General features: G+C 45.4%; 1 protein-coding gene across 1 annotated transcript; it reads left to right on the forward strand.

Annotated features, from left to right (window-relative positions):
* Nucleotides 1-1331: 1331 nt before the first annotated feature.
* On the forward strand, nucleotides 1332-17024 carry LIPG (lipase G, endothelial type). The gene is made up of 10 exons (XM_039545617.1): nucleotides 1332-1615; nucleotides 4199-4395; nucleotides 6596-6775; nucleotides 7970-8081; nucleotides 11371-11595; nucleotides 12087-12329; nucleotides 12932-13052; nucleotides 13768-13986; nucleotides 14595-14699; nucleotides 16335-17024. The coding sequence occupies exons 1-10, from the start codon at nucleotides 1522-1524 to the stop codon at nucleotides 16354-16356; spliced, it is 1518 nt and encodes a 505-aa protein (XP_039401551.1). The 5' UTR covers nucleotides 1332-1521; the 3' UTR covers nucleotides 16357-17024.
* Nucleotides 17025-17942: the final 918 nt, after the last annotated feature.

Consider the following 17942-nt stretch of genomic DNA (forward strand, 5'->3'; position numbering starts at 1 on the left):
ATCTTCCCTCACAGGTCATGTTTTCTAGACCTTTAATCATTTTTGTTGCTCTTCTCTGGACTTTTACCAATTTGTCCACATATTTCCTGAAATGTAGCACTGGACCTAATCAGCGTGGAGTAGAACCGATTAATTACTTCTCGTGCCTTGCTTACAACACTCCTGCTAATACATCCCAGAATGTTTGCTTTTTTTTGCAAGTGTTACACTGTTGTGTTGGCTCATATTTAGCTTGTGATCCACAATGACCCCCAGCTCCCGTTCCGCAGCACTACTTCCTAGGCAGTCATTTCCCATTTTGTGCTTGTGCAACTGACTGTTCCTAAGTGAAGTACTTCGTATGCGTCTTTATTGAATTTCATCCTATTTTCTTCAGACCATTTCTCCAGTTTGTCCAAATAATTCTGAATGATAATCCTATCCTCTAAAGCAGGTGCAACCCCTCTCAGCTTGGTATCATTTGCAAACTTTATGTGTCCTCTCTATGCCATTATCTAAATCATTGATGAAGATATTGAGCAGAACCAGACCCACAACTGATCCCATGATGACAGGTGCACTGGAAATATGTAGACAGACATGGGGGCAATGGATCGGGAAGTAGCTGCCCTTGGGGCGGGGGGCGAGGAGAGAAGCAGGCAAGGGGTTGGGTGGAGAAGGCAGCGGCATGGGGTGGGGTAAGGGTGTTGCTGGGGGTCAGAAAGCAGCACTGTGGCAGGGAGGAAGCAGAAAAGCACCAGGGCTGGCTCAAGCAACTCCGGGACCCCCACAAAGCCTCTCTTTGGGCTGCACCCCCCAAGTCTCCCTGTGCTCCCTAGGGATAAGTACCAGCAGAGCCTCCTTTCCCAGAGCCGCTCGGAAAGGGGGGGAAGGTCTCACTCAGCCCCCAGGGGCAGGGAGCGCCCCACGTGCGGAGGAGCAGGCACTGGGGTGTCCTGTTACACAGGAGAAGGGCGGGGGGCTGTGATGTGCCGCAGCCTATCAGAAAAGGAAAGATCCCGCTGCCACCCCCGGGCCCGGGACACCACGGGGCAGCTCCGGGCTGGCAGCCGCCGCCGCAGCCCGGGCCATGCCGCTCCGCCAATCGCTCTCCTGCCTCGTTCGGCCGCTCGCCGGGCGCTGCCGGCTTCATTCACAAGATTTGGAGCGGGGCCGCCGCGCGTCTGGGGAGGGTGTGACCAATCGGATCCCGCAGCCATGAATAAATTAGTCAAGCCCATCTGGCGATGGGTCAGGTGACTCCCAATTCCCGACTTTAACTACTACCCCCCAGCCCGCCTCTTGGCAGGAGCGACGCTTCACCGGCAGCACTCGGCGCCTTGCAGTTGCTCCTCTCGCTTTCTCCTCTCTCTCTTTTGTTTTAAACTTGCTACGTTCTCTTTCCTTCTTCTGGAGAAGGGACGCTAAGAAGCGCTGTGCCTCTGTCACCCCAGCTCTGATTGGAATAGGGCCAGCAGCAGCAAAAGAGAAAAGACACCCCCCCACACACACAAAAAGAAGAGATCCTGACTTGTTTAAGCAATGAGAAGCTCTGCCTTCCTGCTGTGCATTGGTATTGCATGTTGCATTGCAGCGAGGGACCCCGCACCGGTTGCAAAGGAAGAGCTGCTGAAAGGTAATTTACACCAGAACTTAGTGTAAGGATCAGTGCAACAGTTGTTTCATTGACTTAACGCATGGATTAGGCATAAAGCTACAGTCAGATGCCAGTCATTTATGTGCCCCACTTTGAACTCCATGTTGACTTTAACTTGTTCTTGACTATGCTCCTTTGGTTGTTACAGTACCCACGTTCATACTTTTTTGTGTGGGTTATTAAATAAGCCGGTATTGTAAAAATAAAGTTCATATACATTTAGTTTAACATAATGGTTTAGTTCAGGTAGATTTCTCCTGCCACCAACAGTCTTGATTAATAGATACATACGTGGCACTAAAGTTTCAGATTTAAGGGGATAACTGCTGGGAGAGGTTGCTCTATTACTGTAATAGCAAACATCTTAAGAGAAAACTTGCTGTGTGATTTCTTTTTAAGTACTTGACAAGACTAGTGTGTAGAAAGCTGGTACACGCATCATCCAGTGTAGGCATGGGGTAGGAAATAGAAATAGCCTTTTTCAGCTGAAGGGATAGATGAGCTAGTGCTCTAGGAATGTATGAAAGTTCCCCCTGAATGTTAGAAAATTTACTCACTCTACAAGCTTTAAACAAACTGTTATGTAGATAGCAAGTATAGCAAGGTATAAGCAATATCCTCTAGCACCCCTAACTAACTGTCACTTCTTTCTTTGGGAGCCTGGATGCAGGAAACCTGTTAGACACTCTCACACACATTTTCATAGCTAGTTCTGCTCACGTGTTCTCATGAGCTGCAGAGTCCTGGTGCATTCTGTAACATGACACAGACAAGGAAAATGGCATGTTGAGGTGATCAAGACACACGTAATCTCATGTTAACGTGTGCTTGATCCTAGGTGTTAGCTGTAAGATGCTAGTAAAGGCACAGAGGTCTAAAGCAGGTGTACTTCCACTGAAGTCACAGGGGTTGCACGAGGGCTGGATTTCCTTTCAGTTTATAAAAGTTGCACGTGCAGTAAGACTAGACACCAATTTTGAAATGAAATTAAACTGATTCAGTGTCAAATATAGCACTTGCTCCACAAAAACCCAGCTGTTAATCACCCCCTGCCTCCAATTCAAGTTCAGAGGGGACGGGGAAAGGCAAATTCTGTCACTAACCCTTTCTCAGAACTGCCATCAAAGTCAATGGGGATTTTGTGCTAATAAGGGCTGCAGCATTTTCCATGGATAATTAGATTTTGGAAGGTCAATTCGTTTTGGCCTATTTGAGCTACAGCAAGCTATGCTCTTGAAAGCCAATCAACATTATCTACTCTTCATAACTGACTTACACTAATTAAATGGACAGCACAGTATCCCCCCACGGCATCCTTCTGGACACTCCCCTGTCCCTCCTGTAATGTCTGTGAATTCCAAACCAAACTACTCTGGCTAGCAGACTGAAGTGACTGGGCAGCTCACCAATCTGTAATCAGAATAGCTTGCCATACTGTGTAGGAGATCCTGGGTGAAGTTCAATTACAGCAGAGTGGCTGAAGTCCCAATCTTCCATCAAAGAAGCCCCAGGCCTCAGAAAAGTTTGGATATTACCAAGAAACCTGTTTTCCAAAACTTTAGAACAGGGCATGAAGCTTCTTGCTTTGACAGAACAAAAGTCAGCTGTTGAGCTGGAAAATGCTGCTCTACTGGATGCAGGATAAGGAGGGGGATGTAGTGTCTGACTTTGAATCACTTGCAGAGGATGTAGTCAAGGGCATTTAAGGAAGTTGAGGTATCCTCCCTATGCAGCTGTCTCTGAAACTACATGCCAGCTGGTATCTTCTAGAGCAGTGGTCCCCAACCTTTTTGTGGCCAGTAGCACATTCATGTTTTCAGAAGAGTGGGGCGGGTGCCAACAATTTTTCAAGGCTTATTTTGTATTTGTACATTAAATAATACAAAAAATCATATTTAAGATAACGTTTTCACCTCTTAGCTCAGAGAGCCATAATGAATGAATCCATAAGCTAAAAAGGGTAATTTTACATGTAAAAGGTATTAATTAAATTATTCGGCAATTACTCTTTCATCTTACCATGTGAATTTGCTTTTTTTATCTACCTGTAAGAAAGATTAAGGAGTTTTTACAAAATAAGTATCATAAACAGTTTTCACCTTATTTATTTTAAAAAAGTAAAACATTGTTGAACCGCTGGTCCAAATATATGTATTATTCTTACTTTAACATAGAATGAAGCCTGCAGCCCCAGAGTTCTCTGTCCCCAGCAGGCGCGGGGCCGCGGCTTCTCTCCCCTGCTGGGCACTAGGCGGGTGCACATAAATGCCCTGGCGGGTGCCATGGCGCCCATGGGCACCACATTGGGGACCTCTGTTTTAGAGGTATCTTTAGAAATACTGTATTGTGTAAGCCAGAAAATCACCTCCCCTTCTTCAAATTGAAGAAGTGGAGAATCTGATTTCCCATCTCCCAGCCTTCATTTGATACCAAAAGGGCAGCAAACAAACTCTTAAAATACTCTACTTCGCTGTGTTTAAAAAATGAAACCCTACCTTGCACTTACTTTGTTGAATCAGACCATAAAAGTAGTAACCATGCACCCTGCTGATCTCTCTCCAGATGACACTGTTGCTGAGCTGCTGAAGAAAGAAAAAGAACTTGCACAGGCTCAGAAGCTACAAGTGAAGTTTAATCTTCGCTCCTCCACAGTTCCAGGGGCTGAAGGCTGCTTTCTTTCCATAGGCCAAGACAAATGTTTAGAGGACTGCAAATTCAATTTGACAGCTAAAACCTTCTTTATTATTCATGGATGGACAGTAAGTATGGGGAATTCTGTGTAGCTCTAGGCACTACTTGGTTTTCTTTGAGCTCTTTAGTTGGGCAGCACAAATGGCTCTAACATTATTATTTGGTATGCTTGAGTTTCCATGCATGTGTCTGTCTCTAGAACAGAGGTGACCCCTCCCGCCAAGTGCCTCGAGGCAGATTATGATTTATTGGGGTCCTGGGCTCAAAGAACATTTGGGCCCCTCCACATCTCCTCCCCCTTCCTGCCACAGGGCCCTGTCCCCTGCTCACCCTCTTCCCCCAAGGCCTTGCCCCTGGCCTGGCCGGAAGCTGGGGCGTGGTAAGAGCTGCCCAGGGAGCTCAAGCCATTATGGGGAGCCCTGGACTTTTCACCTTCCCTGAGTGGAACGCCCTGGGTGGCAGGGATACAGGCCGGGGGCTCCCAGGCACCTCAGCCCCCTGCCCAGGGAAGATGGAGGGCTCTGGGCTCCCCACGGCTGCCCAGGCTCCCTGCCTAGGGCGGTGGCCCCCAAACTGTGGGGTGTGTCCTCTTAGCAGGTCACAGAGGAACATTCGAGGGGGTGCAGTGAGGCTGGAGGAGGTGCAGTGGGGTTTGGCTCAGCCCTCACAGGGAAGGGGTGGGAGCGCCACCCAGCCCAGCCATGGCTCTGCTCCCAGCTGCCGACCGCGGCCCCACTCACAGCTCCTGGCCTCAGCTTTGGGGAGGGGCATGGACCATGTAAGGGGAGGAGGGGGATGACCAGAAAAGTTTGGGGACCCCTGGCCTAGGGTGACGTTATGTCCTGTTTTGGCCCTGGATGTCCCAACTTTTTTTGGCAAAATTGGACATTTGTTCCCTTTGGTCTTGCCAACTGATCACCAGTTGGCAAGAGCAAAGGGGACAAATGCCCAGTTTTCCCCAAAAGGGGCTACGAGAAGGGGGGTGAACGGCGGGATCAGGTCAGCCCTAGGTGGGGGGAAAGGGGACCTTGGATGAGCAGCTCGGGATATCTCTGCATGGCAGGAGGGGCTTGGACCAGCTTGGGATGGGGGAGGGGCTCAGGCAGATCCAAGCTGGGGGAGTAGCAGAGGAGGGGGAGAATATACTCTCTACCACAGGCTCCTCTTCTGGCCTGGCCTGGCCCGGGGGTGGGGCCTCGGGGGGAAGCAGAGGAGCCGGGGTGGAAGAAAGTGCCAGCGCTCCTGCGTGGCCTCGAAATTGGCCAGGGCACCCTGGGCCTGTGCAGTAATCTGCCACTGCAAGTGCCTCCCCAGATTGGCCTTCTGAGGGTGGGGAGGGAGAGGGGCTCTGTCCTTCTCTCCCTGCGCCTCCCCCCAGCGTGTTCAGACGCTCTCCCCGGCAGCCAGGTGGCGAGCGGAAGGGAGCTGCTTCGGCATGAGAGAGCCTGGCTTGGAGGCAGTAACGGCTCACTCCTTGCCCAGGCTCGGTTGCCGGGGACAAGAGCTGAGCGAGCCAGAAACATGCTGGGGGGAAAGGGGCTCTGGCTTGCTCGGCCCCTGGCAGCCAAGCCCGGGCAGGGAGTGAGCCATCGCTGCCTCCCACCCAGGCTCTGTGCCAGGGAGAGCACCCGAATGTGTGTGTGGTGGTGGGGGGGGGAGGCGCAAGGAGAGAAGGACAGAGGCTCTTCTTTCCCCCGCAGATAACGTGGTGCGGGGAGAGCTTGGTGACCCAGGCTGGGCACAGGGTGGAGGGCAAGAGGTGTCACTGGGCAGAAGAGATGTGGGGCAGTCATGTGTCCTCCCCTCTAGATTGTGCCCCTCCCCCACCAGTATGGGGAGGCACAAGTCGTCTCTGGTGTAGACTATACAGGATACTGTACATTTTGTGTTCTGTACTGTGCAACCTCCTACTCCTTCTGCTTGAAGGCATAATTCGAGGTAGTGGTGCAATGTTGCTAGCACTTATAAGAACTCTGCAAAATCACACTTACCAGCCCGTGTCTTTTTATCCTCATTTTATATTTGTGCCACATGAAGCTGACTAAAGAAATCAAACTTTCTAAATGAAAGCGTGGAGACACTGTTCAAAAGCAGACTTCCTTTTATAGAGGTGGTAGCGAAGTGCGGGATACAAGCACTGGTGCCAAGTGAAAGCTGGAACTGTAAAAAGTTGACCATGTAAATTTTAAAGCGTATAAGGCTAACCTACTGGCATGTGTGTGTCTAGCTTTCTATGACCAGGAAGGGCTAATATTTTATCTCTTGTAGATGAGTGGCATGTTTGAAAACTGGCTGGAAAGCCTGGTGGCCGCTCTTCAGAAGAGAGAGAAGGATGCTAACGTGGTGGTGGTGGACTGGCTTGGTCTTGCCCATCAGCTCTATACTGATGCTGTGAACAACACAAAGGTGGTTGGAAAGGCCGTTGCAAGGGTGCTCGACTGGTTACAGGTAAGTTGTAACAATGGCCCCTGTGTTGTAGTGTACCGTATCGTTACGTTCTGTTCCCATGTGCAAACTGATGCCAGTTCTAGCACTTCTGGAATGTGAAAGATGCTGGTGTAATTCTTGACCTCAGTTCAGCGGCATGGTCAAGCACGAAGATGTGCCAAATTCAAACCTCATGGAAGCAGGAGCAACCCTTAAGCGATTCCATTCCTGCTTTAGTGAAGATGCATCTGCTTACATCAGGACTGGCGTTCTGGCCAATGGGATGACCTTATCTAATGCTACAGACAAGAGCAGATATACAGTGCTTACTGAATTTTTGAAGTTTAGACTCTTCACTTAATGAAAATTAAGGCCCAAGTTTTCAAGCAGTGACCAGTGATTTGCATGCCTCCATTTGCGGATGAACAGATTGAGACCCTTTGGGCATGTGTTCAGAGGTGCTGAGCAACAGTGCTGGAACTGGGGGAGGGGGGCATGCCCCCCATTTTTTAACATGGGTGTAGTTTGGGGGGCAGGGGGCAGTATTGCCCTCCAAACTGAGTTGATCCCCCACCACAAAGCGCAGCCCCTGCTGGTGCCTCTCCATGCCTGCCTGAGGCTTGCAGTTTGGGGGTATAATGCTGCCCCCTAACTCCCCCCCCAAACTATGCCCATGTTAAAAAGCAGAGGGCATGGCCCTCTGGCTCCCCTAGTTCCAGCGCCGGTGGGCCCTCTCCACTTCTACAAATGTTCCAGTGCCCTTGGTGATGAGCACCTGCAGAACTAATTGACTTCAGTTGGAATTTGGGTGCTCAGACCTCTGAAAAATCAGGCTCAAGATGTCAAGTTAGGCATCCAAAAATCAGTACAATTTCTGGAAAAAATAAAAGCTAACCTGCTAATGCTGCTACTAAGTTACTAAACCTATAGGGCTACAAAGCAAAACTCTGAAGCCCAGACTCATCACACCAGATAGGTATGCTTTGAAAAACTTTACTGGGACTGAAGGCTAGAAACAAGAAGGGACTGACTAGTCTCCAAACTACTGAATCATCTTGCCAGTGTCTTGAGAAAACAACAGTTAGAGGCATGATCCAAAACCGCTTTTACACTGGGGATGTGTAGACCTGAACTTTGCAGTTTGAGTTCCTCTGCTAGATGAGCGTTATCAACTCTCGAAAGTATGAACAAACTTAATTATTTCTACACTTGCAGGAAAAGCAGAACCTCCTGCTTAAGAACGTCCACTTAATTGGGTACAGTCTTGGTGCCCATGTTGCTGGATATGCTGGTAACTATGCAAACGGAACAATAGGCAGAATTACAGGTAAGGCTGTTCTAAAACTACTACAATGCAATACTTTTGTCATCTCCTGCAATATTAATAGGGTTGTCAGAACCTGAAAATCCTAACTGCTTTGTTGAGATGTCTTACTCTGGGGTTCGTAATAATTAAAGTATCCAACTTTTCTTTTTTAATTCTCCACTCAGGCACTCCTCACTGATGGCTTTTCTTGCATCTTAAGGATATTAAACTAAGATGATTGCTCCAATTCTACCTCTCACTTATTGCCAAAAAAACCCCAAGCCCTCGGTGGATTTTTTATTAATCCTGACACTTTCTCATGAAAGTGAGGCTGCTGGCACAGACTGGCATCAGGTCCCAACTAGGTGTGCAAGCTAAACAGTGATTCACTCAAATGCCCTCAGACACATCCTTGCTATCAAAATTCTAAATCTCAGAGTAGACCTGGCTTACAAGCTAGCCTAAGCGAGAGATCCATTTGCTTCCCTTTTGGCCAACATCAAATTTTAAACTCTGCCCTTCCTTTGTGAAGAGCTACCGTGTCCCTCCATGACCCACTTCCTAGTAAAGTGCCATTGGTTCAGAAAGCCAGTACTCTAAAGAGAAACTTTCAACTTTCCATGTGGAATGACTTGGATCTTGTACAGATTTGGAAACATGGTGGGGAGGGCCGCATTGAGAACAGGATGTTCCCTGCAATAAAGTGAATAAACTAGAACTTAAAGTTAATAAACAGTGGAAATTTACATTTCCACCTGGTGACCTCCAAATGTCACAAGTCCTCAATTAAGAGACAACTAGGTTTAATTTATATTAGATAAAGCAAAATAGGGGAGTGGGTAGTAGTGGCTTATAACTAGGGCCCTACCAAATTCACCAGCCATGAAAAACGCGTCTCGGACTGTGAAATCTGGTCTTTTGTGTGCATTTACCCTATACTATGAAGATTTCGCAGAGGAAGGCTGGTGTTTCTCAAATTGGGGGTCCTAACCCAAAACAGAGTACCCTTACTTCTGCGCTGCCTTCAAAGCTGGGTGGCCAGAGAGCGGTGGCTGTTGGCCGGGCGTCCTGGTCTGAAGGCAGTGCCCCGCCAGCAGCAGCACAGATGTAAGCGTGGCAAAACCATACCATGCCACTCTTACTTCTGCGCTGCTGCCTGCAGAGCTGGGCGGCCAGATAGTGGCGGCTGCTAATGAGGGCCCAGCTCTGCAGGCAGCAGCACAGAAGTAAGGGTGGCTATACCATACCAGGCCATCCTTGCTCCTGCTGACGGCAGCGCTGCCTTCACAGCTGGGCTCCTAGCCAGTAGCCACTGCTCTCCAGCTGCCCAGCTCTGAAAGCAGTGCAGCCGCCAGCAGGGGCTCAGAAGTAAGGGTAACAGTACTGCAACCCCCCCGCCCCATAACCTTGTCACCTCCCTCCAACTCCTTTTTGGGTCAGGACCCCTACAATTACAACACTGAAATTTCAGATTTAAATAGCTGAACTCATGAAATTAACAATTTTTAAAATCCTCTGACCATGAAATTGACTAAAATGGACTGAATTTGGTAGGGCCCTACTTATAACCAGGTCCCTTGTGTTTAAAAATTGCCAAAGTGCAGGATGATTCAGACAAAACATTCTGGTTTTGACCCATCTTTAGTTCTTGGTCTTAGCCAGCTACTCGTCTAGACCATATTACCATAAAGAAACTTCCTATTGTCCGAGGTATCAATATGGTGTTACTAATAGGAATTTGGATCCCTTGACTACTGGGAAAGGTCAATTGTTCAGATTTTCTTCACTACTTCTCTCTCTTCTTCCCCACCAGTCTCTCCTCTGCCAATGTACCTTCTGGAGTCTGCAGTGGTTCCTCTCCCCTATAGAAATTCATGCTTCGTAGACTGTCTGCTGTGCCCCTCCCATACTGATGAACCTGTCTCCAAGTCACATGTCTTATGCCCTAACATGAAAATCTCAACTAACACACCTACCCATAGAACTTGCCTTGTGTTGGAGTTACTATTTATGCAGGGTATTACTACAACGCTAATTTAGCCATAAATTCCTTTATTAAATCCAAAGGCCAAATGGTATTTATACAATTGCTGTAAACGTGCCTAAATAAGTTATTACAGCCAAACAGTAACAAAATGTTGATAAGCATTTGATCAAGATGCTACAACAGGCTAAACCCAGGGATGCTTAGATCCATATTGGTCGGCTCCAATGTGGTCAGGCAGGTATTAGCAATGAACCCTTTAAGTGTTTACTTTTTTTATACCCTTTAACAAGAGATGTCATTGCCAATTACTGACATCAGCTAAAAACAAATTTGAGACCGTTTACCCTCATTTCCAGTCTCAGTCCAGATAAGATTTACAACCAGCTTTCTCCAAGGCTATTCCTCTCCTCCTCCTTTCTGACAAACATTTTTTTTCTGTTGCACCTGGGTTCACATAGGCCCTAATTTTTGAGATAACGCTGGTATGTGGGGTGGTAAGATCCACATTGGCTCATTGTAAGACAGATTCTCTGTCTTATTTAAAACCATCTGCAGTCACCTCTATCAGTCAGAGACCTTCTTTTTAGAAACTTCCCCTATTTCATTAGTTACTTTTTGCACCTGCCACCCTCTCTACTTACAACTCATTACTTTCAAGGCCTTTCTCTTAGTTGCTAGTTAGGGCCTCTCTTTACAACACATTTCTTTAACCCAATTTAAGCTAAACTTTAATCCTCTAGTTTTATATTCATTCTCGGGATAATAAAGTGTCCTACAGGGTAAAGGCCTTCACTTGTTCAATCCACTGCTCACTCCCAGCTCCTACTGAAGTTCAGATTTAGCCCCGAATACTTAAGCAGTAAGAGTGACGCATTTCAGAACTGTATCAACACAAACGTCCTCCTTTCATGACCTGAATAATGGCTAAACGTAAATGACCAGCTTTCTCTCCTGGTGATCAGACACCTTGTGGGGGTGCCTGCTCTGGTGTGCCACACCACTGGACCCCTCTAATACAGACTCACAAGTGCCTAGTGGCTGGAGTTTCCAGTACCATGGAGATTGCACTACTTTTTTTTTTTTTGGACTTCTGTTCTTTGCATCACAGCTTCTAACAGCAGCAGTTTTGAAGCAATGCCCCTTAATAACTTGAAGATTCCAGATACTAATGCACACTTTCACTCCGTGTGACATTGAATGAACAGTTTATACTTGGTTTTCTAGATTATATTCTGTGGGGTAGGGTCTGGTTGCGTCACCCTCTGCTAGGAAAGTACCTAGCAGATCTTTTGCCGCTGCTGTATTGTGCGTTCTGCTTAACAGGCTTGGATCCAGCGGGCCCTATGTTTGAAGGAGCTGATCCTCACAGACGACTCTCCCCTGATGATGCAGACTTTGTGGACGTTCTTCATACATTTACAAAGGAAACACTGGGTCTCAGCATTGGGATCCAGATGCCTGTGGGTCACATTGACGTCTATCCCAACGGGGGAGACTTCCAGCCAGGTTGTGGATTAAGTGATGTTTTGGGAGCAATTGCATATGGGAGTAAGTTCTTATTTTTTCCTATTTAATAACTGATCGGGGGCGAGGGTGGGGGGAGAGAAGAGACACCCACCTTACATAGGCAGGTGTATTGGAATAATAGTTACAACCTCACAAGAGGCAGTTCTCCATCTAAGCTGTCTTTAGACTGCCCTCTCCTCTTGCAGTCAGTAAATCTGGTAAGTCTGGTGTTAATCATCATGAGCTGAAAGACTAATTTCTACTCCAGGCCACATTACACTGGCTCTGAAGTCTTGCCTTCCATCTCTGCAGCTAAATGTGTTTGAACAAAAAAGTCTGTCAGCTTTAAATGTAGTGTATTAACATCTCATTGTTTTTTAATTGGGGAAAAAATGTTTTGGGTCAGACAACTTTTGTGTTGCACATCAATTAATCTAACTCACTAACTTGTGCAGCAGATTGTAGGTGTTGGGGTGGTGAATGCTAGACTTCAGCCATTTATCTTCCCATCACAACCTTCTCTATTGAGCTAGATATTGGGGATGTTGTTAGATGCGAACATGAGCGAGCTGTACACCTCTTCGTGGACTCCCTTGTGAACCAAGATAAGCAGAGCTTCGCCTTTCAGTGCACCGACTCCAGCCGTTTCAAGAAGGGAATCTGCCTGAGCTGCCGAAAGAACCGCTGCAACAGCATTGGTTACAATGCCAAGAAAATGAGGAACAAAAGGAACAGCAAGATGTACTTAAAAACCAGAGCTGATATGCCTTACAGAGGTATGGGGTTTTTTTAAGCTACTGAGATCATAACTTTAGAGAGGACCTAATATTTTTGTCAGAGAGATGAGTGGGTTCTCACTCTCTCTCTGTTTCAGAATGCTTGAATTCAGATTTAGACTTTGGAGGGCTTAGCAGAAACTAAAATAGTACAGATGTGCAACAGATAGTGACAATAAAAGCAACCTTCACTAATACACTTATGCGTAATATCTGCTTCAGGGTAGCAAGACCGCAACATTTAGTATTAAGGAAGAACGTTCATGCTCCACCTCCCCACTAAAACAAATGTTTCACTGACTGACTGCTTCTATAAGAGGACTCTTTCAACAGTGTTCCTCTGTGTGGGGATGGTAGAAGATTGCTATGATTCTGCTGCAACACAAGGCTCAGGGAGTACTCCAAAGAATAGAATGGTCCTAGAGTTCCATCTGTGGCTGATTATCAGCTTTCTAATTGGAGCTAAGGCTCATAGGCACCCATCAAGGCTGATTGGGTGATCTTGTTCCTGCCAACTGGCACCATCTTGCAAACCACGACTTGTCATGGAATAAACAATGCCCTCTATTCACAAACTGGGCTCTGTGCTTGTCTCTCTTCAGTTTACCATTATCAGATGAAAATGCATATCTTCAGCTACAAAAGCTTAGGAGAAACAGAACCCACCTTCTCAGTTACCCTTCATGGTACCAATGGCGAGTCTCAACCTCTCTCTCTGGAAATGTAAGTGGAGTACAATTGACTGATCTCCCTATTTTGATGAAGACAGTGGGAAGGACTCATGGGACTAGAAGCAACAGTTAACAATTAAAGTAGAGTTGAGAGAGAATTATTGCAGTTGAGTCTAATATCCAAAGGTCTGCTGAATGACGGTAAAGCAGCAACCTAATTAGTGCCAGATTTTATTCTTGGGGAGATGAACAGCCGTGTAGGAGACAGTAGATTGGTCATGGGGAAAAGAAAAGCGGAAACAGAGCACACTACCCCTTACAGCCCAGGGTGTATCAGATTGGAAGCCAATTTTACCAAAGACCTCCCCCCTCTGCCTTGCATGATGGAGGATTTTTATGTGGTTTAAAAGCATCCCCCTGTAGTTTGTTCTTGGCAAAAAGCATTCTTCATCTGGGAGGATTACAAGAGGGGTGCATAGTTCCTTCACTGGAGGAGTAAGTAAATTGTAACTGCATATTGCTTTAGGAGGGATGGAAAAATGGAGGAGCCAAATATGAGCCACCCCACAAGGATAACACTAAACCAGATAGCCAGAGTCACTTTCTTTAATCAAACCAGTAACAAACTAGAACCATGATTTTCAATTGCATGTGTAGAATGTTTGATACTCTCTCAAACTCTTCTTTTCAAAAACACAAGTGTTTGAGAAGTACAATAAGTTGCTTCATTAATGAGGAAGAATGCTGAGTCTCTGCCTATTTTTCAGACTTGAGCAAATTGGCCTGAATTCTACTAGCCCCTTCCTGGTCTATACTGAAGAAGACATTGGTGATCTCTTAAGGATCAAGCTCACCTGGGAAGGATCATCTCAGTCTTGGTACAGTCTGTGGAGAGAGCTCAAAAGTTACTGGTTCCAACCTGATAAATCTTCCAAGGAGCTGCATATCAGACGTATACGTGTGAAATCTGGGGAAACTCAACAGAAGTGAGTAGAGCAATAGTTCTTTAGGGAACACTTGTGACTTGGTGTGAGCTTGAGATTTCTGAATCAAGAGTGTTCAGATGTGTCAAAGACAGCAAGAAAAGTAGCTAATTGCAGCTCAGTGAGGGAACTTTGATGGGTCAAGCAGTGCCTCTGTTAGATGGCACCCTGTCGCGTGGCTTACAGTGGTGAACTTCCTAATGCTGCCGGTTAGAGAACAGGCTTTCTGTGAAGCTAATGAATTCAGAAGAATGTACAGGACGTGTCAAGGACTTGGCTTCTTACTGCCCCTTACATTACCTGTAAAGCACTAAACTAGAGAAGGACACTAATTCTTTTGAATGCTGTTCAATAGCAGCCTGATCACTGTTAAAACTAATACTCTAGAAGGGATGGTGCGACAGCATTCTTGAAATAGAAATGGCCCATATCTGACAAGAATTGCCTTCTTGGCAGCGAACAGTGCTAGAACTCTTGCTGACCCCTTCTCTGACTCTAGAAAAGAATGATGGATATGTGTTCCATTTAGAAACGACTTTCCAAAGTGTATAAATAACTTGCATCAGTTTGTATGTGTAACCTCTCCATGGCTTCTGACCTTTTCCTTTCAGGCTAACTTTCTGTGCGGAGGATCTTCAGCTGACCAACATATCTCCTGGTAAAGATCTTTGGTTTGTGAAATGTAGAGATGGATGGCCAACAAAAAACCGAACAAGGTAGGGTTTAATTAAATGCTTACCTTTTGCAATTAAGGCATTAGGCTGTGTATATTGAGGACAAGTATAATCAGATTGACACTGAAATTTCAGTAAGTGGGAAGTTTGCAACAGGTGTTCTTACAGTCTTGAGCAAGAAAGCTTAATAAAACTCAGTGGACTCCTAATTACTAAAGGCATGTTAATGAAAACTCAGCTGGCCCATTTAGGGCTATATAACACCTTCTACAAAGGAGATCCTCTAAACTCTAGTGCACCCTCCTGATCAATTAGGATTGCTACTGCAGTGTGACTTTAAATCCATCAAGTGTTAAGTAGTGAGGATTTGACTCCAACTATCCTATGTAAGGAGAAAAAAAAAAAAAGAGGGGGGTGGGTTTTCAAATTTGTTCTATATCACTCCATTGACTTCAGCTGAGATGCACTAGAGGTGAACTTGGTCTAGCATCTCTTGGACTTAAAGTCCAAGCTGTAAAAGAGTCTGTCCAACACTAACATTTTGATTAAAGCTTTTGCAAACGCTGTAACAAAGCCCCGTGTAAAAAGTTTGCTTGCACAGTTACCTCAGATGGCAGAATTCAGTCTTTGAGCAATCTCAGATGGTATCTAGTGCCAGATTTGACAGAAGTAGTGAATTGCTCTTAGTGTTGCTATTGCGTGCATTAAGAATTTCACAAATGAAATTGTGCAAAGTCCAATATAAAATTCTCATGGCAAAAGAATCGGAGAATGTGCTAGCTGAAACAAATACCCAGAAGGTACAAAGGCAGGCTGCGGTAATGCCTACATAGCAGAAGGACAGCTGGCAAACCCTGCTCTTCCTCATGGTGTAGGTTCACTCCTGGAATTACTCTTTGGGGCTGGAATCTACCACCCTTCCTCATGTGGTGTAGTAGCTTACTTGACAAGTAAGCAGATGAGTATTAATGGATGGGCAGAGTTAGGCCCTCAGGGTATATCTACACTGCAATTAAACACCTGTGGCTGGCCCATGTCAGCTGATTTGGGTTTGTGGGGCTTGGGCTAAGGGGCTGTTTAACTGTGAGGTAGACATTCAAGTTTGGGTTGGAGCCTGGGCTCTGGGACCCTGCAAGGGGGAAGGTTCCAGGGCTCGGACTCCAGACTGAGTCTGAATGTCTACACCACAATTAAACAGCTCCTTAGCCTGAGTCAGTTGATATGGGCCAGCCACAGGTGTTTAATTGCAATGTAGATATACCTTCAGTGAGTTGGAGTTAAATAGATTTGTAGGTCAAAGTATCAATCCATCCTTAAATACCATTGAATGTGCAGGCTCTAGAGTCAAAGATCTTAAACATATAGTTTGTCTGTTAGTAATTACACTTTTTGCCTTGCATCACCACCATCTGCAAGTCTGTCTAAATGCATGTTACACTTGGTACAAGTTGGAGTTCCCATAAAAGGTTCCAGCTCTCTGAAAGTTATTGTAGGCAAAGGTTCCCAATAGGACAAAATACTAAACTGCACCTAGTCTTCAGCCTGTCTCACAGGTCCATGGTTTGCTTTCTTACTAACCCGTATGTTACAATTTTGAATTTAAAAAAAAAAAAGCAACCTTTTGCATTTTACCAGGTATTTCTTCCTCTCATCCATTTCTCCCCATTCTTTCCTTAGATCAGCTTTGAATCTGCACTGAAGGTTTTTCTGAAGACTTGCACAGAAGGACCTAACTATCCAAAACATATGAGAAGACTACTGCAGAAAATTACATAGGTGGAGAGACATTTATGCAGTTTGTCTTAGTACCACTTACTATTCAGGACAGAAAACTCTGTCTTGTTGAACTGATGCAGGCAATATTTCTGGTGAGGAGTGATCCATATGCATTCACTTGCTGTCCTAGAATAACTTATTAAAATTACTAAACTCACCCTACTTAGGGGAGTCTGGTTTATGTGCATTAACCTACTTGTCCTGATCGGTGTTATGCTCTGCATAGTCTATTCCCAATTGTCCCAGTAAATTGGAAGTATCAACAAAGTTGAGATAAATCTGTGCCTTGGTTCTAAGTCTATCTATGTGCCATAGAAGTCAGGGAAAATTGATTTATCTGATCAGAATAGTTGATGACTAAGCTACTGAGAATGCATAGCAGTGTCTGTAGCGTTTAGGAGTACTACAGAATCGAAAATTGCACTAAATGGTGTGGAAGAATGGGTAGACCAAACCAGCAAAGTGTAAAAAGGCTAAGCACAAGGTAGTCTCTCCTCTAACTTCCATCTTCTCTCCATTTTGTCCTTTGCTTTTCCCAGAGACCATTACTGTAGATCTGCCGGATATTGTAGTACACATGGCTAATCTTGTGTGTAAAAAAAAAAAAGTCCAACACTCCATCCCACTCTGTTCTATAGAGAAAGCAGATCCAATATGTACTGAAGTTATTGGCAGCTACTTTCCTTTAAAATGGTTGTTCTGATAAATGTCAGTATTTTATTTAAACAAGGACTATCCGGTACTTGCTTCATGCAGATCTTATCCTGAAGAATATAGAAGGGCAATAGGCATCTACTTACTGTATACTTGGAAGGTATCTGTACTGCTTCAGGCAAACTTGACATTCAACAATATGTATTTTGAAGATGCATTCACCTCTGCAAAATGAACTTGAATGCAACTGTAGCAGCAAGGCACATTTTAAGGTGGTGTGTGAGTATATGCACACACACACACTTGACAGGGTTTGGATACTAATCTAACCTACAACATATAACCATGCTTTCTCCCCCCCCCCCCCCCAAAAAAAAAAGTATTTTAAAACTATTTTTATTCTGTGATTCCAGATAAGCTTGATTTTGTAATGGAATTAATCTAATCCACTCTGCAGGAAACTACTGTTCTGACTAGGCCAGATTCTTCCAGGTAATCAGTCTGCTTAGGTGAGAGGTGACCTGACTGTCTTTTCAGGGGTGGGGGCATTTTAATATATTTGGGATCACTCTTGGCTTTGGTGTTAAAGTGCAATGCTTTCAACACAAACACCAAAAGCTGCCATGCCGCCTGATGCTTTAAGTTATGAAGACCATCATCAAGCAGGTCTATTTAAAGGGCCAACAAGAGTGCGTTAGTTTGGCTTCTTTCTTAGTGTCTCATTCCAACCAAAGTTAAAATAACCATACACATTTGGAGAATAGCGTGATGTTTGTCTTGGTTATATACAGTCTTCAATAATTGAAGCCTCTGGTAACGATCTGTGATTTGTCGCCCCATATATTTATACAGTGG

The sequence above is a fragment of the Mauremys reevesii genome, linkage group 6 (genome assembly GCF_016161935.1).
Source record: "Mauremys reevesii isolate NIE-2019 linkage group 6, ASM1616193v1, whole genome shotgun sequence".
NCBI classification, from domain to species: Eukaryota; Metazoa; Chordata; order Testudines; family Geoemydidae; genus Mauremys; species Mauremys reevesii.

What these genes read in the sequence shown, in the direction of transcription:
- LIPG (XM_039545617.1), top strand. Translation starts at nt 1,522, where the DNA reads ATGAGAAGCTCTGCCTTCCTGCTGTGCATTGGTATTGCATGTTGCATT. An exon ending in GGGTGCTCGACTGGTTACAG is followed by an intron (nt 6,776 to 7,969) that starts GTAAGTTGTAAC and finishes CTACACTTGCAG; the next exon opens with GAAAAGCAGAACCTCCTGCT. An exon ending in CCAACAAAAAACCGAACAAG is followed by an intron (nt 14,700 to 16,334) that starts GTAGGGTTTAAT and finishes TTCTTTCCTTAG; the next exon opens with ATCAGCTTTGAATCTGCACT.